The following is a 21,307-nucleotide window of genomic DNA, read 5'->3' on the forward strand; positions in this document are numbered from 1 at the left end:
GTACAAATGCCAATTCTTGTCAGTATTGCCAATATTTGTCAACACTTAATAGTAAAACGAAGTGGACACGAGCACTTATCAAATTAAATGTGAGAATTTTAATGTTACATCTGAAATTTGTAGTAATCACACAACTGAACTCCCCCCTGTCCGCCGCTTAAATGGTACCTTCCAGGAAGTAGCGCGCAATGTGTAATCTCCGTTGGTTCAGAAACAAATCTTAATGGAGCTAACGGTAGCTAGCTGCTGTCTGAAAATTACTCGAAAATATCAAAACTCCACGTCAAAAAAGCCAAACTGCGTTTCATGTGCAAATGAAGCTGAGTGACAGTGTCTGTTCATCCTGCCAGTTAGTGAATGAGCCACCATGTCAGGCTGGCTCTGTCTCTGTGTGGCCATCGTCAGCCTGTTGCTAGCAGTTGTTTGTGTTTCGTACTATTTGGGACTATTGTCAGACATCACCGTGTTAGCTGGCTCTCCTCCCATTAAGAAGATTACGTTCGCGTACAAATTCAACGAGGGACCGTACAAGACGTGTGCACAACTTTTGAAGGAGTCTCGCAGTATTGGACCAAAGCTCTCGTGTATTGGGGTGTTTTACGATGACCCTAAAAAGGTAAACACCACTTACTCGTCACTCACTATAATTTCACAAACATACACTCATATTTTCTCAGTCGTTATTAAAAAAAGAAAGAAAATCAGGTAGGCTTAATAACAACACCACTGGTTCACCACTAGATAGCGGTAATGTCATTCTAAAACGAGCCAACCACCTCAAGACTTCTCTGTATTACTAGTCAACTATAGATTGAGTACTGTATATTGTATTTTCATACCACATATCCACAGTGTATTTTTAGATTATCTGAGGCCATTTTTGGGATTAATTTAGAGTTATCATTAGTATCTCTCGAGCAACAACAATATAACAGTGTATTAGGGTCTGCAGCTGAGGGTTGATCTGTTGATTATTTTCTAGATTCATTGATAAAATATTTGGTCCATAAAATGTTGGTAAATGTTAAAAAAATTCTCAAACGCCAAAATTATGTTTTGAAATGTCTTGTTTCGTCCCCAAATTCGTCCACAAAATTATTCATTTGAATGATTTCCTGTTATGGAGCAAAGGAACTAGGTAAACAGTCACACTTAAGAAGCCGAAAAAAATAAGAGAACTTGTATTTATTATTAAAGGAACACGGATTAATCAATTATCAAAATAGTTGTCAGTTAATTGATTAATCGTTGCAGCTCTAATTATACCATCAATTAGACAATATACCTTCTATAAATACCCTGTATTTTGAACTAAAGCAATAAACCATGGTTTCCCACTAAAGGCATTGATCACAACTCTTTTAATAACAAGCTTTGTTTAATTTGCAGGAATATGCGCCCTAATCAGTAACAATATCTCAGTCAGATTCGTCCACTGTTTCTTAGGGTTTGTTTATTTGTTAAGATATAGTGTTGGCAGCTATGTTTTTGTAGCTGAGAGGAGCTGAGTTGTGACAGTAGTCTAAATACCGAGTGTCACTGTGAAAAATACCACAATAAAAGAAAAAGAAAATGAAACACTTTTCAGAGGATTCCCTTCCACTATGAGTTTGACTGAAGTAGTTGAGATCTCCCTCACTGCTCCACCGGTGCTGCTCAGACACAGTTAGTTTGTTGGATCTCTTCATAAGATGTTTTCCCACACTCCCATCTGTTGCCAATGTGAAATCATCCATTCCCAAACCCCAGCATCTATAGCAGCAGGAAATAATATTTGCAGGATCTGGTTTCTTGATACCCAATCCTGCTCTCTCTATAGGGTCACAAAAATCCTGCTAGTTCTTAGTGTGAGTTTTTTTTTTTTAAATTAGGTTCTGCCCAAACAGAGTAACAGTTTGGGACAGAGTGTACAACAGGGGGTTGACAGATGTGGTCTCAAGCGAAATACATCTGCTACAACATATGTTGAATGTCAAACACTCTATGCATACGGCTGGTAGTCATAGCACACCTCAGGACACAAGCTCAAGCTACATGGAATGGAAATGCAGTGATGCACTTTGAAATGTAGACTTGGGATGTATACATCTGATGTGTGGTTTTTGTGTGTTTTTGTAAAGCAGATCACAATTATATAAGAGATTTTTACTTGGTCTGAAAGACAATTGTTGTGCCTAAATATTAATATGTCCATTGCATAACATTTAGAAGGGCTTATTGGCAGAAATAGATTTTTGTTGTGGAAGAGTCCTCTGTTTATTGCACTCTGGATCTTTAATGAATTATTCTTGCCATGTCTCATACCCTTGTTTTAGAAGGAATGCTGTGTACTGAAGTGCCCATAGACGGAACCAAACCTTATTTATCAGCGTTGAAATCTTCAAATATACACAAATGTGCAGTTATTTGCAGCGCACAACGATAATGACTGAAATGGCGCTGCTCACACTGGTCATATCTTCATGCACAACAACTTGATGAATTATGACCAGAGTTTACTAATGGATTCTTCCTAGCTCTGCTTCAAAACCCTTTTGTTGTGCTCATCCTCTTGTTCCCAAGCCAGCAATTAGGCTAGCATAGGGCCCTAGTTCCTCTGCACGGTCACAGCCAAGTCCTGATCTAAGTTAAAATAATTGGCATAATGATCTTAGCTCATTAGTGTCTGAGCCTCAGGATGCCATTCAGTCCCAGCCTCAGGAGCCCCAAAGTGCTGTCAGATATTCAGACTAGTATTTAGTGGCTAAATAGTGAGACGGTATCCATTGAAATTTGCAGTGAGAAGAATTACACAAAGTTCATCCGACAGACGATGTGTGTCAGCATGGCCGTAGACTCATCCTCATCCTCATTGTTTGGGGTTTCTCACTTTTGCCTTCTGAAATCACTTCCTCTGGAGAAACAAAAGACCTCAACTAGGACTTGAGCTGGTCCTGAGCTGGTTGCCATGGATACATGGTTGGAGCAGCTCTGTTTGTTTCTTTCAAATGGCTAACACAAATATTCTGAACCCCAGTCACTAAGCCTCCCCAGCCTCTCCACATTTTCAAAGCCAAGGTTTTTTTTTCTGACCTGGTGTGCCCACTCCACCTCTACCCTGCAGCACTTCCCTTCCCTGCTCCTCCTCTGCATCCAGCAAACATCAGACAGACATAATGTGGGTAGATCATATGGTTTTCTGTCAAAATATATATTCCAAGTAAGTGATCAGGCTATGTGGTACTCGAGACAAGGGCTGTCATCCCAATAAAATTTGGATGACAAGTCTGATCATCCTCAGGGACCAGTTTTATGTCTCACCATGATGAAAGCAGGGAGCATGACAACTGGGGTAGAGGATGGTCAGGAAATGCGTATATCAGTTTAAATGTTTCAGTCTCTGTGCTGAATGATGAAATAGTAGAAAATCCCAGTCCTACTTTTTCCACAAAGCCGTAGTAGAATATGTGAAATATAAAACTTTTGTGGATTGAAGATACGTTGTGTGCTGGTGAAGATGGTTTCCCCTTTCTTTCCCTGTTGCCTCACTAAAGCCACCTCACGTGATCTTCTACAGAGACTCACAGAAATAATATTCTTTGAATTGGATTTCTGATGCTGCTTCAGATGAGCCGTTAGTCTATCGAAGAAACATCAGAAGAGAATACACTTGTGTCCTGATGAGTGCAAAAACCATCTAGAGGTTTTTTCTTTGTTTTGAACTCCCCACTTGGAGCCCTGTGATGATTAATAAATCCACTTGGCTCTGAGTTGTCACTGAGTGAGCCTCCAAAGCTTCGGAAGTGTTAGAAATACCCTCATGTGGGAAGTTTGCCAAATGTACTTGTGGTACTAAAAATAAAGTCTCTTGTTTATCTTTTAGTTTGGCCAGCTTCACTGAAATCTCTTCTTTTGACTATAGAGACGAAAAAGACTATTTGACATGTAGTGATGAGCTTGATTGTGATCATTTGGTGATGAGAGATCTTGTGCCTTTGTAAAACCTTATTGAATCTCTGCTTCACAAGCTCCACTGAGCATCCACAGCATTTTAGTGCAGTGCTTAATTTAGAGACCTTTACCTTTCACCACTTAAACACCATGAGCATAAATAATAGATTGTGTGTTACGTTCTTGTCAAGTGGATTTAGAAAATAATACGCTGATTGAAATTAATTGTTTGTTAAGATTATTAAAAAAAAGCTTTGATTCATATTATATAAGATCCAAATCTGTAATATGGTCACAAGGTTGAATAAGCTTATAATCCATGATTTAGGCAAGATATTTACTGTGTTTGTATGGGTGCTTGAGATCCTTGAAAGTGCTTGAATATTAATGTTGTATTTTAAAGGTTTAAAAAGTACTTGAAATGTGGACAAAATGCTGTAAAATGATCGAAATAGTAACTGTACATCTGTCACAAAATAAATAGCCATCTATATTAACACTTAAATTATTAGATGGAGGAATAAAACAAGTCAGTGCATCTCAATGAAATCTCACTTCAATGTGTGACTATTATAAAACACATTTTTGATTGTTTATAGCATAATATAATGTCTTTTTAATGTGAAGAAGTGAAATAATGACTAGTTTGAGTATGTATCTATACATACACCCAATGGGATTTACCACAGATGTAAGGCACTGGGTAAAAATAGCTGTTGGAACCCTGTAAGTAATAATAATAACCGAATAATCAGCAGTTAATTTGCCAAAGCCAAACAAAGGTCATCAATATATGAAGATGCAAGCTTCATGCAGTGTCTTACTGAAACTTTGTGAAACATTAGCCTTGTCTTCAGGGCTTGCCCAGCGCCACGTTTCTCCCCATCACTGGCCTTGCGAGATCAGGAACAGAGGAGAAAATGGGCATTCCTTGACACACTGGCTGTGCTTCAAGCACCACATTGATAGGTTTATGAACAAATTGGACCATTCCAGCTTATTTATCACTGGAGTCTTCAGTGGTGCTTAGCTCAGCTCAGCACAGTGGGGAGAAAGTCGTGTAGGTCCCAGGAGAATTTGTTTGAAAAAAGTGTCTGTTTTAATGGGCACCAGGGTGTTCAGAATGACGGGAGGAGCAATAATTGCTACACTGCCAAATGTTCCAATTAGAGCTTCTATTAATGACCATATTTCCTCTTTAACTTTGAAACCTGGCTGGTATCACACAAAGCATGTTTTATTTTATGTGTGCTATGCTTTATTCATTCTGCATAAATGCTGTTTATCATATACATCATACCATATACACAAACATTCACAGGTGTTTGAACATTACCACACATTTCTTTCTGTCAGCATTGTTGTCATATAGGAGATTATGTATAATTACTGACATTGAAATCGCTCTAATGAGGGGGAAAAAAGGGAAAGGTCAAATACTCCTCTGTGCATGTCTTGTATCTGACCAATTAGTCTGTCTTCTTTATGTGTAACCTTTACCTTATTATGTGTAACTTTTTTTAATTTATCAATTCCTTTTGATTCTTTTCTTTTGTAACCAGGTGCCTGGACCACAGTGCCGCTATGCTATTGGCAGTATTCTGAGTGAAGGACAAAATAAGGCTGATGAGGAGCTCATGAACCGCTACGAGACATCTGGCTTCAACATTTTCTCTTTTCCCGAAGTCACCCACGTGGTCACTACCTCGTTGCCCCACAGGGCATTTTTCTCTTTTCTCCTGAGAGTGAGGAGAGTCTACCCACGGCTAGAGCTCTACATCAAGGTACTATGCTTTTCAGGACTTTCTGCAGGTTGTCTCTTTAGTCACTGTTGTTATTAATGATTTAAATGTAAACATTTTTTTTGATTATTGAGTCAAACTGTAAGAATGAATAAATACTACATTCACGAAAGGGAAAGAGCATCAATTGATAAGTGAGAAATACGTTTCTGATTGAAAGAGAATATGATTTAAAGAAGACGTATACACCTACCCTCTATACAGACTTATTATTATCTCCTTTTGCAAACCTACATGTATATATGTATGTTTTTACCCATGGATTGACTTAATCTGTGGGTAAACTAAATTTAGGGATGAAGGACAAATGGAAGTAATTACTTTGCATCTCACTGGAACATTATCTTTACACTGCCAACATCTTTAGCCCATTGCATTCAGTACACGTCTCATGGGCCTCAGTGTTTTCACAGTCTTGGTTACACACACTAAAAAAACTTTAAGTGGGCTTTGTTGTTTCTATTTTTGACTTGGGGGCCGGCCATCTCCAAAATATTGTAGATTTAAAAAAAAGTTATTTCTGCCGATGGTATTTATTTCCTCTTGGAAATGGGAACAGGTGGAATAAATAACCAATGCGAGCCACCATCTGCATGCTTATATTTAGAGCGAGGGAAACGGGGTTGGCTGTGTTATAGAATGTGTCACTGCCGAACATAGGGTTACGTCAAACATCGGGAGGTACATTATCAATATATGCCCCCAGGATCTTCACATGCATGTCTGAGTCATACTGTGTCTTCAAGGCCTCTGAAAGTTGAAATGCAATTTATGAGAAGCCGAGCAAGTCAATTTTCTTCATATGCTGGCATTCCCTGAAGGGGTTAGTTGATGTGCGTTAGCCTATACTGCAGAACAAAAGAAATTATGGACGTTAAGGAGATAGATACGTGGAGTGAACTTGAAGACAAAAGAGGAGACGGAAAGAAAGTGTGTTGTGATGATTTATTCCACTGGAGTGAGTGCAGTTTGAAGGATGCTGGGAAAGTGAGTCGTTCTGATAGGCCGAGAGTTCAGGCAGATATAGTTTAATTATGCCGTGTACTAAAACAGGTGGCAACACCACAGGTTGTCTCCCTCACTCTGTTTCTTCTGGAGGAATGTGTTTCTGTCCTGTCTGGCTGGCTCTTCCATCTGTTTGGATGCTGTGTAAATGTGGCCGTGTTCCAGTGGTACTTAGACTGTCTGAAAGGTCAGCTCACACACTCATTAAAGTGGGCTTCAGTCTTCTTCCACAACAATATGAAATCTTTCTTTGATATTTGTTGTCTTTCTACAATGTATGAATTATTGTCTTGTGAGAAGTCTCTCAACGCTTACTGGCTATATGCTTGTTTCTTAATGTTGTTGTTAGCGCCATATAATGAGAAGCCTTAATATCATTACATAATTAAATATAAATCTTACACATTAATCCTAGGGATGGACGATATTGGACTTTTTTGGAGTGCTTGGGACGATAACCAATGCCGATATATACATCTTTCCTTTTGACTGCAGAGGTCACTTGGTCTCTTCAGTAGTGAAATTAACATACTATTTTTCATACTCCTGTCGCAGCAGATGTGGATATAAAATATCTTCATTGTTCAAAAATAGATCAGCATCAACAAAGCATAGAGGTCAAGGAGGTAGTGGCTTTTTCCAGCCTAATATTTTAGTCATTACTCATATCGGCGGATCTTGGTGTGTTAGCCGATAATCTGATAATACATTTTAAAGCCAATATCTGCCGATATCGTGCCGATAATATCGTGCATCCTTAATTAATCCCTCTCATATAATCTGTGACAACCTCTAGATTGGCTAAAATAAGTATGGCGTCTTCAGTATAATGGTCTTTTTTGCTACTCAATGTGAGAGTTCAGGTTTTTTTAAAGTGTGGTTGTATGCCATAGGACAATAACACTTTTTTGTGTCCGATATCACAAACTCAAGTATCTACCAATACTGTTATAAGTCAGATACAGTCATTTTACACCATTTATGAACATATTAAGCTGTTAATGGCACATTTGTGCCAAGTCATTTCAAAGACAATAATTCTATTTGTGTAACAAATACTGTTTAAGAAATAAACAGCCCAAACGTGACTCAGCTAAAATGCTTAACATTTTTACAGTCCGTGCATGGTGAAGCATGCGATATATAGGAGTTTTGGATTGTATCGAATTTTACACTTTTATCTGTCCAATACCAATATCCTGACACACGGAGATATGCTATCAGTGAAAACATGGCTGCCAGCGATGACACAAAGAGAAAGCAGTTTTAGCCACTTAATGGACATCTGTGTCAGCCTCTTCCACCAGGAAACTGATATCTGTAAACAGTATTTCTTTCTAGCTTGCAGGGACACGAGAAGTGCTGGTCTATTGCTTCCCCCTTTTAGTGAGTTTGTGTCACTAATGCTAATCCAATCAACGCTGAAATAACAAAATAACACATGAGTGTTTGTTTTCAACGCCACTTCATTAAAGGCATTTTAATCGCTTAAAAGAGAGTGCCTTGGAGGTTTTACTTCATGTTTCCCATCCAAAGAGCACCTCTCACCTCATGTGAGTCCAAGAAGTGCTCCTACGTAACACTTTTAATTACAGAGGGGACGTAGCAGTGGATCAACAACTTTGTGTGTGCTGTAACACAAACCTTAAAACAACATTTCAAAACCCCAAACTTTGCCATTAACATGAATAAATACATGAATACTAAAGGTTTGTTTTTATTCTACAGTACATATTGAATTTTCTTTTTGACTATAACCAGTTGCCAGTTTATGAGTGCATGAGTGAAGTAAATTTTTTTGCTGAAAGCCTTATGGATATATGGAGGGGGCTGTAGTGTCGAAAACACCCCCACAGTTTGGGTGGGAAAAATATTGGAAGCACCTCTCATTACATTGTGATGCTCTTCAACAGCACAACACTGCGCTTCCGCTTGTTATGTGTCATGTGGGCAGCTTTTATCTCTATACATTATTTATTCTTGTCTATATTGATATGTAAGTACTTGAAAAAAAATATCGTTCATTTTGATGCATTGTGTAGCAAAGTGTCCATAAAAGGCAAAAGAATATGAACAATACAGTTTTGTCTATACCTCAAAAGGCCAGGCTTATTTCCTGGAAAATAAATAATAGATGAGCATTGGACCTACAGGAAAAATAGTTTGACCATGGGTTTCTTCCTCTGGGCAACACAACTTAGCCACAGTCAGGAAATCCACACTTTTTTAAGGTAACTTGAACACACCTTACCTTAAGATGTAAGGTACAAGTTTGTCTGCTTTTTACTGCACCTGCTATTTGTGCTCACTTCTCTATTGACTCTACTGTACATTTGCCAAGTTCAGTGATGCCACTCTGTGGCATTTATGATATTAATGAGAACCATCTCGTCGTGTAAATACACGACTGTGCATTCTCAGTGATACTGGCATCCCTCTGTACAACAACAGAGTCAAATGCACTGGGACAGTTTCACACTGAAATTCAGTTCTTGCTTCTTGCATTATCCAGTACCTTGTTATCTCCTGCAGACCGATGCTGTTGCATTATTCACCCAGAATGACCCTTTACTTGATGTTCTTGGAGAAGCTGTGAGGGTGGGAAATTGAATCCTAACATTACTGAAAGCCACTGTCGGCTATTAAACAGATAAAGCTGTCAGTTTTGAATAGTTTGAGCATTGAAACAATCTGAACCAACAAATAGAGTAAATAGAAGTGTTAGTTTGAAACATAATGGTGTTGGAATAACAAAGCACTGGTTCTGACATGTTGTATTAAAGCCATACCCATAAGAATATACAGTACACTAGTTTAAAGTAATGGACTTAATAACCATAAAGACAGTTAAAAATTAAATAATAATAATAGTAATACACAATAGAATAGCTAGGGAATTAGGAAATATAAAAAGCAGGAATTACAGCCTGTGATTAAAATACACACCTTTCCCTGAGGTGTGATCATTATTGTACACAATTGAAGTTATTAGACACCAAAGCATGTCTTTGTTTCCTATTGTATTAAGATAAAATTAAATTTGTATTCCACAAGCTCGCTCTGTGGTATTTGATAGACTACACACTTAAAGATATTAAGTTGTTAAGAAGTAGATATTAGAAGAATACATTTCATAGCTTGTCTAGTTGAGTAATTGGATATGTGAATTAGTGCCAACATCATGAGTAAAATAGTGTGGTAAATCTGAACTCTCACAGCTTTACAAAACTAGTCAATAAACGTCATTTTAAAAAAGTGAGGCGCTCTGGGGACAACAGCTTTGGAAGCAGTTGCCAATCAAGCATTTGTTGTATACAAACAGAATTTCTTGTAAATTATTGCTGAATTGCTGTAGTGATATAATTGTTATTCACTCACTCGAATATAACAGCATTTGACCTTACAATAAATATGAATAAATTTTTTTTTGTATATAATTCGACAATATTTAGCTCCCAGTCAAAAGAAGCAGCCTACCAGCATAATTCTTTTTGTGAATAATGCAGCCTGACACTTCAGATATCCCAAGTGGTGAGACCTTTTCAAACAAGCTCATCAACATTTAGCATGCCTGGCTTGTCATAGCACAATGATTTCTGTCTGTCACATGCTTTGAGTTGCTGCCCCATGGCCAAGCCTGATATTTGCCTAGTCAGACCATTGATCGGCCCCAGTGTTTCTTCTGTGCCTTGGCTTTTTAGCAGTTGGCTACATCACGGACACAATGGCATCTTGAGATTTGATTCAAGCATGGGGGGGCCAGGCTTTCTGACTGGATTGGGACTGGTGGAGGAGGAGGATTATATTGCTGACATTCACTGAGATCTAAAGGTTTGGGAGAGACAGACGATGGAACATTTGTTTGCTTGAGGGCACTAAAGTTTCTCGCCAGCACAGAGGTTCTGAGTTGAATATAAAGCAAGTTTTCTCTTGTTCCTCTGAAATAGCCTTTTTTTTGTGGTCACACTGGCACACATAGCGAAATGATTTCAATGAAAAAGAAGGCTAAATGTTTGCTGTCTCTTGCAGTTCTTTCGAGTGTCTTTTTTTTCAGAGGGTGAGTGAGTGATGTACAGCAGTGCACAGATGTTCGTCTGCAGGGCCTGTTAAACATGCAGACTTTTAGCTAACTGATGTCAAAGCTGAAAGGTCAGAGAAGGTCGTGGATTTACGCTGTTTCGTGGTCAGAGAGGCAGTTGGAAAAGAAGGGGAAGCCTTGCTTAATCACAGTATAATTACTATTCTGGGGTCAAAGACTTTGTCTTTGCATTCAATCTTAAATTCCGTTGATATCCTTGAATTACATATGGGGAGAAACTCCATTTCCTTGCAAAGTGTTGTATATGTTTTTCTTTGTCTGATTCAGTTGTAACTCATGGCTCTAATGAGATGCAGGGATCGACCATGCAGTTTAGATTATTTACAAGCAAACGCTCAAGTTCTATCAGTCCTATGTTAATGAGCTCTGGTCTGACAGGAACTCTTAAAATTCCCAACATGTGTCTTTGTTATTGACTTGAGACTATCCCAAATCCTTTTTTTTGTTTCTCACTTTGTAGAATATCGTTCTTTTACTGACCTCATTATTCTTTATCTGAAGTCACAAAGAACAGACGTCTCTAATAAACCTTAATACGCAAGCTCCAGTATGGAATCCATTTCCACTCATTAAGACAAGCCATACATGTTAATATATTAATATAATATCGAACAGTTTTTAATGATAATTTATTGATAATTGGTCATTCTCTCCTGACAGATTCCACTCTTCATGTTTTAGTAATGACAATGAGACAATGATGGCGAGTTGTGCGTCAACTGTGACTTGTCAAATGTATGCAGATGATGCAGTTTTGTATTTTCATGCAAAAGACAAAAAGCAAGCCGTGTATAACTGGTTTGAGAGCTCTCATTTACGCCTTAATGTATCTTAGACTGTCTCTGTGTACTTCTCAAAAATATTGATAGTGATCCCAACATCGTTGTACAAGGGCTACAATCTCACATCATGTACTGTCTATTTTTTTTAAAGATAAATAAATCGAATCAATCAATCAAAACCTGGAGCAAATCCCAAGTGACATTGGCAAAAGTACTCCAGCCTATCAATCTATTGCACGGCTTAGATTTGCTATACAGAAATGTGTTAGTTTTATATAATATAGTTTTGGTGGTGAGCGAATTTTCCACATATCCCAACTTCTCATACTTTTTCTTCTTTTAATAAATCAGTTGGAACCATTCCCTAAAAGTAAGAGCTATAGTTTTGCCCAGTTTTCAGTTATTACTCTCGGCTCCATCTCCAAAAAAGATAAACTTCACATCTCTCTTTATACTCCACAACAAACCATTTCATTTCTTAAATGTGCATTTATATTATGCCCAGGATCAGTGAACTGTCTTGCTTATATCTTTATTTAACCCAATGTGACATTAGGAAACTGGATACACTGAATAGGTCTCCAGCCTGTCAAAGGGCCAACATACAGAGACAAACAGCCAGGGGCAATTTAGAGTCTTGATTTCAGCCAAATATGGTAAACGGTCTGTATTTATGGAGCGCTTTTCTAGTCTTGACCACTCAAAGCTCAAACTCGTTCATACCCATTCACACACAGTCATCAGTAGAAAACTGGGGTCAAGTGTCTTACCCAAGGATACATTGGCGTGTAGACTAGCGGAGCCCGCAATCGCTCTACTGCTTTACTACCTTCAACCCAATATCAGGTTTTTGCCTTTGGATTGAGGGAAAAACCTGGATTACCCAGAGAAAACTCACTCAGACATGAGCAGAATGTGCTAAATCCACACAGATACTATAAATTTGCCAGGATTGGCAATAGCTCAGATGACGACATTATTACTTGGTGTTATTTCTCATTACAATGAGAAAAATGCTATTGCATTGTAGTAAAATCAATCAAATCAATTTTTAAAGAAAATATTAACTGATTAATTTTGTTAATGCACAACATCATCATTTTTTACTCAACAGTGTTGCATCACAACCTAGTGATCTTTTGCCCCGCTAAGAAAGCTCTGTGGAGTCAAATGTTCAAACATGACTTTCATCCTCCAGCTGCCGGGAATCCACTCTTAATGTCACATCTACATATGATTGATCTGATTTTAAACTTTACTCTCGGTCGCATTGTCGCTCTGAATCAAGATCAGGCAGTAGCGTGTGATTGCAATTTAAGAAAAGCAGCTATTTTTAGATACGGGACATTTGTTTTGTGCTAGTGGCGGTCTTATCACTCAATGCTTAAAAGATGTGCCCTATCTGCTTTTAATGTTCCTGAGACTGAAAGTGTGTCTTGTTACATTTGCTCCCCCCAGTTTTGTTCTTCGTTGTCGTGTTGGTGTTGAGAAAAATATGTCTAAGAAAGTAACGAGAGAGGCTCCATAAATAATACCATATTGTAGAGCTAGCTGTGACTTAACTAAACTCCCTCAAAATGAGATACACACACGGCACATATTGTGCTGTCTTATTAGCTGCTGCCTACAGTGAAGCTGCAGTAATGCACGTCTCACAGGAAGAAAATAAGCAAAAATGCTTCAGTTTTTTTTTTTACTCCAGCATGGAAAGCCGATTGACATAATAAAAACACAGTTCTTCCAGTCAGAAAAAAATGTAATGGAAACAACTTTGAAAGCACAATGTGGAGCCTGTCATGCTGTTGAACACTGTTGTTGCTATATTATACTTATTGGATTTCGAAAACCCCTGTAGAAGAGGAGAACACACACTCGTTCTCTTTTGTCGGCCCAATCCGTTTCCTACATTTTTAGTTTTGTCTTTTGCCGAGATAGACATGCAAATTAAATGAATTTGCTCTTCTCTCCTTTTGAGGGATTTTGTGAAAAGCAATCCCAGAGGCAATTCTGAACCATTCAAGTATGAGCCCAACGAGAGGCTGGGGGCACCTAACCAGGGTGCAGAGGTTTAAGACTTCAGTGAACCAACTTAAGAAAATAGGAAAGATAAAAACGAGGCTTAGGATTTAGTGCTTTATTCAGCTCAGTGACTTTCAAACAGCCCTTGTTCATTTGTCAGAGCTGAAGAAGTCTGTGTTGTTTGAGTGACACCTGGATTGTTCATTCTGGCTGCAACGACTGTCACTCATTATGTCCTTAGCTTCTTTGAGTCTTTTTTCTCCCTTCTCTAGGCTTTGAATGAAATGTAGAGAATAAAAGGTCTGTAGAGATACGACATTCCATCGTCCCCTCTTCTATCTGGAGAAATAGAATTTGGAGAACTGGCTGAAAAGGCTGTTCTGTTGAGGAAACACTAATGTTTAATTTTTTCGACAAAGCAAAACAGAAAATAGAGAAGAAAAGCAGTGTTAATATAGGCAGCTCATCCGATACGGTTAAGTATATTGGTAGGGAAGGAAGGGCCATGTGTCCATGATGGAGTGGTATCCTCCATAATCTTACAAATTACTATCATTAACACACTTCCACAGGAAACAAGAAAAATATCCCCTCTATCACATGTTCTGCATCTAGCCTTGACTTTGCAGCAGCTCTTAGTTCTCACACTAAATGTTTGAGTTGCTGCCACTTCAGAAACAAGAGAAAGATTAGTGTTATAACGAATGATTGCCATTGTCTGTTTTTTTGGAATGAATTCCTATATTCAAGACCTGAATCTCATGTTTGAATGATATAATGTGTGCAAAGGGAAGATATAATCATTGAATATGGCTAATTTCCATGATTTAAAATCTATGTTCTTCTCCCTGATCAATGAGTAATAATGTAGCCTCCAGAGAATCTGAGTCAGTATCAGCAGAATTCTGTCATCTGACTTAACATAATCATGTAAATGAGCCATAATTATTGATTTATCCATTGCTACTAAGTGTTTTATAGCTCAAACATGCATTTCAGGTTAAAATGTTTAGTCATTGCATGAGTCTATATCTTATAAATACTCATAATTAAAGCATGGTACTAATAAATTCGCTGTCAGGCAGTTTGAGCGGGTTAAGAGAAAAACCCAAGAGTAGATCTGACACATTTTCAGTATATTTAAAAGCAACGTTTTCCTGACTGACATTTAAAGTTATTAAAGAACCACTTCATCTTACTCATCCGTTATAAAGCACAAAATACATAACACATGGACTGTAATGATTGCATTTGTCTCTGCTTTCGTTGCATTGTCTTAAAGGAAAAGCTGGGTTACTTTTCCCTCATTATTGTGGATGTTAAAGGTTTGGTTTTACATTTCAGGTTTTCCTCTCAATTTAAATAAAAGCTGCAATGTCCTTTGTTATCTCATGTAGAGACACCGTCGGTGTCTTCTAAAGACGCTAACCATTAGGTCAATATTACTTCTGAAGCCTTTTTAAATTGTCCAAGTTGTTAGTGTCCCTTGGTTCTGTATATTGAAAAGCTTGAATTGACTCCAAATCAAGGATTTGTGTGACAAACTGATACTATAATCTCTTTTCTAGTGATTCAACATGTGCAGCATTTACTGCACCCACTCGTTCTTATACTTAGCGTTTCATTTTTCTTTATATGGCTGTTAGGTTGTGTGTGTGTAAGTGTAGCCTGGTTAGCACAGCAGCTGAGGTGCTATCACCACTATTATGAAAACATTCTGAATATCTTTTTGACATCTCATCGAGGAAATGTTTAATAAACCCTTGAATTGTGAATTGTTTATTCATAAATGTAATAAATAATTAAAGAAAACAATGCTAGTTTCAGCCTCGTAAGAAGAAAAAAGAAGTAACAATATTCTTCTTTTTTACACTGAGTTTAATTGTATTATTTGTTCCAGAAGTCTTCTGTGATTCACCTACACCCTACTGTTAGGATTTGGGACTGTGAATTGTTGGTTATTCCATGCACAATATGTCAGTGGAGGTTTATTAAGGAGAAATGTTTTTTTTGGTAAGATGCTGCATCCCATCATTCCTTAAAAGTGTCATCCATTCAGTAAGTCCCTCAGGCTTATTTGTTCATGAAATTTAAAAAGGTAATGCTTGATTTTCATTTCTTAAAAATAAAGCTAAGCTAATTTCATGTGTTTGCTGCAGGGTTTGTTTGTTTTAAAATTGCTTTTCACTCCTGTTGTTTTTAACTTGCACCTAATTAATCAAAATGTTCAAGTTACTTTTCAGTTTCTCCGTGCAATCTTTGTCCCAGTGCTCTTGAGGGTGTCCTCACAAATCTTTTGCCCATGTTTTACTTCCAGAGATGGGTGTGGGGTTGTTTTGTTGTTTTATTTCTTCGTTGTTTTTTTCTAATGTACTTCTGATATTGCCTGGTTTGTTTTCGGCCATTACTGTCGTTGAAGGATGAACCCATAGCCAAATAGCCTGTCTTCCTTTGCTTCTTGCCATCCTTCTTCTTCTTCTTCTTCTTCTTCTTTTGGCTTCGCTCCTTAATGAACACAAAAATACTGCTTCCTTTTAGTGCAATATTGTCTGAATAATACATCAGTGTGTGTGGGACCTCAGTTTGCTCTAACACTGCTTTGGAAGTATTCAACAACAGTTGGGGCATCTGGGGATTTTCTGCATGAAAGTTTAAGGCTTAATTTTCTTCCTTTGCTGCAGGTAAGCTGTTAACTAATTTTGTAATCCCCGCAGTGGGCCAATTTCGAATAAAAATATGGCCCATCTCAATTTGTTTCTCATATATTTTATTAAATTATCCTATTGGCCGTTTATAATCATACACACTTGACCAATTTCATACTCCTGGTACACACATGTCTCCGATATACTATTTTTTAACATCTGCATTTCTCCTTCAGCTGTTGACACACACACAGAGTTTAATTACAACCTGATTAACTTTTTGTTCCTTCCTTTTTCTAATTCAGTCCATTAAAAATAACAGTATGCACAGCCCAAATTAAGAGACCTAGATTACTTGACAATCTTTCAAATTATGTCTTTACATAATTAGCCATATTTTTAATTTATGTTTTGAAAAAATATTTATTTATTCATAGATTTTCTGAGCTCTAAAATGCCCCTATAGGGTATTGTTAATAAAAATATGTTGTTTTTTTTACAAGGAATCTGTATAAATGTTGTTCCCCAGGCAAGGAACTGGACAAAAAGGGACACCAACACATCCTCATTTTTCATGTTGCCCATCTTTCCTTCACCCATTCCCTCAGGACGTACCGCCGAGTGGCTACAAACACACAGCGAGCGTGACAACATGTGTGAGAGGCGATTATACACCCGGTGTGTGCACATCTGTGTGTGTGTGTGTGTGTTTGCACGATGTGTTTGGTTAACCCCAGACACTCAAACTGATTTAATTCATTTTTAATCCTCTGTTGATGTAGATTGCCTTTCACAGTGTTTTCGGTATAGAACAAAGCACCATAATTATAAGGTTTAACTGCGACATGTGAATTAGTTCAATAATTAAACTGGCTTTAATGATTATAAGGACTTGTGTGATGCCTTTTAATGCCCCCATTAAACATCCCAAACAGGGAAAAGCATACGCTCCAAGGTATTGATTGTGATGGTCAGGATGACTGCGTTTTACCCATGTATGATTCATGACTTACTCTTGTGGTTGGCACGGCTGAACCTGCAGTTCAGCCTCGACGGCAAGAAACATGATGTGAAGATTGTTTTTGCCACTGCTTCTGTTTTTCCATCTTGATTTTAGAAACAAGGTCATGCACTGTCAATACTTTTCCTTTTTAATTTTGCCTGTCTCTTCCCTAAACAATACTGCAATGTAATAATGCCAGAGGATAAAACAAACAAACAAACAAACACATCTTCTTGCCATAAATAGTGCTATTTTTGTGCTGTGGTAACTGACCTAACCCTGACCCAGTTACTCTGGGCTGCCCTAAGTGCTCTCCTGGGCCCTGGAGGCCGTGAAACCTAGACTGTGGGGAAAATAAAAGGAAAATCTATAAGTACACTATTCACAATTCCCTACCCAATTACATAACCCAACAAAGCACAATTTGTCTCGGTGTTTCCACTGTTCGTGTAATTATTGGCCTGCCCTTTGTCCGACGGTTTCTGTCTGTTAGACACAAAAAGTGACCTTACTTTAAAGCTTTGGACTTGACTGGTTTGGTTGTTGCTGCAGAGTGACCGGGGTAATACGTCCAGGCTCCATGTGTGGGTGTAGAAATAATAATAATGATAATGGTGTCCTCAACGCTCACAAATGAACACAATAATTTAAGGCTTTCAAAGGTTCTAATACGAAGCGGTTCGTGATTAGGCTTGCAGTTAACCATGTGATTAACCAATGAATCAAAAGTTAACAGAATGTTACAGCTCTTCTGCAGGTTTGGTTGTGTTTTTATTTGTTAATTTGTTTTTTTTATGCTGGGATGCCACAATTTGATATGACCATTGTTGCATGTGTCAGTCTTTACCTGTCAATACAGTAGTTAATACTGCAGGATTGCAACTAATGATTTTTTTTATCAATTAATTGGCTCCCACCAATTCATTTATTGACAGATGATCAATTGATTGGTCCATGGTTTTGCCAAAGTCACCGGACATCTCCACCCGGCCTTATATTCTTAGACCAGTGATCCACAAGCAGGAAGTTCCCATGATAAAGAAGGTGGTGTTATTGATTTTACATAATTTATCCATCCATCTTCTACCACTTTATCCTCCACATGCGGGTCGCCACAAACAACCATTCACTCTCACACTCGCACCTATTGTGAATTTACCGTGTCCAATTTACCTAATCCCCATATTGCATGTTTTTGGACTCTGGGAGGAAACCGGAAAGCCCGCAGAAAACCCACGCACACACGGGAAGAACATGCAAAGTCCATACATTCTTGTTGCAAAGGCAAGAGTGCTAACCAACTGTGTGGCTACATAAATCATATTTATCATAATTCTATCTTAACTTTCTGTCAAATTTCTAAGTGAGTAATATTGTAAGCTCAAAAAAATAAAACAAAACAAGTCTCTCATTGTGTGTGAGTGGGCTTGATGTTAAGTTATTCCTCTCCTGCTCATGATGCAACAAAAACAGTCAGACATGGATCCTCTTGATTTAATATTTCTCTGTTCAGAATTAATTAGCATTTCCTCACCCACCTGTCTGACCATCAGTGGTCTGGAAAGTCAGACATGCTCGCCCCTCCACCTCCAGTTGAACTTGGGTTTCATTTTTCAAAATGATTTTCATTCATCTCAAAATGTGAACGTGCTAATGGAGCTCATGCCTTTTGTTTTTGCCTCTCAGGTGGGATTCATTTTCAGTCCACGATTTGACAGTGTGTAGGCGAAAAAAATGTATTCACATAATTACAGTCATCAAGCACAGATGCACAGATGAATCAGTCGGCTTTGAGCAGAAAAGCCTGATGCTTAAATTCAGTGTATTTTGCCGAAATAGAAAGTGAAGTGCACCAACAAAAAATAAGAAAAGAAAGACTTCTCTCTCGATGACTCGGTGTTACTATAACACCTCCTCAAGCACTGTAATGATAAAAAAACACCGGTGGTTTGCTGTGCACTCGTGAGTAACTGCACCTACACTACTGACCTTGGGTTGCCAGGTTGATGACACATTTGACTTCCCTCAGTGCACAAACACACAGCAAAGCTCTGCCACTTTATTTAAAATTCCTTAAGATGAAAATATGGAGTAGAGAAAGAGAAAGAAGAACCGATTCCTGCTGTGAGGCAAGAGAGAGGGAGAGAGTTTATGAGCAGTATGTCATAAAACTGCATCCAAAATGGTCTCACTGTGTCTTTTGTAGGGACCATAGCAGATGAATGTTGCTTCTCGACATGTGTGTTGAACAGGAGATTTAGATGTACCAGAGTGTTTACACTAATATTCTGCACAAACACTGTGTGTGTGTGTGTGTGTGTGTGTGTGTGTGTTCAGCTTCTCCACCATTTCAGTGCAGGAAATATTACATGATTACGTGATACATTCATTTTACATGATTTAAAAACCTAATTTACATACAGAGCCAACCCTAGACATAAGTGAACTAAATGGCTCTATATGTCATCTATATAAATCTATATATCTTTAGATATATTTAAATATCTAAATAGGGTTGAGTTTGAGTTATTTGGTTTTATTTTGGAGTTAAAGATTGCTCATTTAGTGCATATTTGCACATCTGTTCTGCACTAATTCAAGTTCAGTATCATCACACAAAATGAATACTAGGCCACTTTTGTGATCGCACTGCCCTCTAAGGTCAAAACTAAACCAAAGTGACCCCGGTTTGGTAAATAACACAACTATAGTTGCCCCATAAAGATAAACCCTGAGATGACAAAGGTCCGAAAGTGATATTTTTAATAACTTTACACACACTTTTAGTGCAACAGGCAACAATGCTGTTCACATTCATGGACATATATAACGGTAGCATATATATATACACCTTTCATCAAAAATTAAGAAGATAGCTGTTGTGCACCAGGATGCTGAAGCAGTTGGGGACACCAAAGGTTCTGAGGATTCTGAGGTGGATCACTGCTGTAAAACGTGAGCATAGATCAGGTGCTGTTGTTAATTATGACGCTGAAATTCACATCCACATTCCCAGGTCAGGTTCTGTGATTTATTTAATTTTCCCACTTGATCTCTGTGGATTGAAATAGTGCAGTGAACTCTTAAGGCTTTAAAACGTGCACTCATTTTTCAGAAGCTTTACCAGCCAACGCGGCGCTGTGAGCAAACTGAGTCACGTGACGTACAGCTGTGCAGTAAGTCATGACAGTATATTTGCCTTATTTTGGCCAAAATATATTTTAAACCGAAGTGTCCTGATGCTTTTGTTCTGCACCTTCATAATTGTTTGAGGTCTTTGGGTCCATATTACAGGACGGACTTGACTTTGCCTTATTACCTAAATAATAATAATATTGTATCAGTGACCTGAGCCAGGACCCACATGATTTATACATGATTTATGCGTAAAGCAACATTTAAACTGGTGCGCTGAATACCAATCAGATCATTTGCAGCTTACTGAATCATCACACCTCAACACGACGTACTCTGTCACAGGAGGCTGTGAAGGAAACAGATGTCCACTTCCTCCGTCACTCAGTGAACTGCAGCCTCTCCTTCTGCAACACGGTGGTCTCAGATTTGTATGAAAGTAGTGAAACGGGAACAGATGCTCTTTGTGAGGTACTTTATATTCATTGTAGTTTGGTGTTTCTCTTATTTTTCTTCCCGGGGTAAATGCAGTGCTTTTAAGTCCGCCATTACTCGGCTCCTCTTGCATATTTGCATACTTTTTATGCTTGGATCTTTTTTATGCTTTTAAGTATACCATTAGTCTGTTGAGTGTGCGCCTATTTAGTACATCTTATTTGCTGATGAGTTTCTCTCCAACCAACTTACAAAACCAGCCTGCTGAGTAAAAAAAAGGAATGGGCCTCCACTGCGCTCTGAAAAGCAAATATAACTTAACAAATCAAACCCTGTCTGTAAAATATTAACGCTGATCCCCTCTGTGTGAAGGTATTGTACTCACAGCATATCTGTGCTAAACTTCTATTTGCATTGGATCATTTATTGATGGGGTCTGAGCTGCAAACTTA

The 21,307-nt window shown here is 38.1% G+C and overlaps 1 protein-coding gene across 1 annotated transcript in view; it reads left to right on the forward strand.

Annotated features, from left to right (window-relative positions):
- Positions 1 to 178: 178 nt before the first annotated feature.
- Positions 179 to 21,307, forward strand: part of LOC122767889 (testis-expressed protein 264 homolog) — a 31,266-nt gene continuing 10,137 nt past the window's right edge. Inside the window, exons 1-2 of the mRNA XM_044023439.1 lie at positions 179 to 616; positions 5,493 to 5,714. Of these exons, the coding sequence (XP_043879374.1) occupies positions 368 to 616; positions 5,493 to 5,714 (471 nt within the window). The 5' untranslated portion in view covers positions 179 to 367. The remainder of the gene's footprint in view (positions 617 to 5,492; positions 5,715 to 21,307) is intronic.

Source organism: Solea senegalensis, linkage group LG4 (assembly GCF_019176455.1).
Source record: "Solea senegalensis isolate Sse05_10M linkage group LG4, IFAPA_SoseM_1, whole genome shotgun sequence".
NCBI lineage: Eukaryota > Metazoa > Chordata > Actinopteri > Pleuronectiformes > Soleidae > Solea > Solea senegalensis.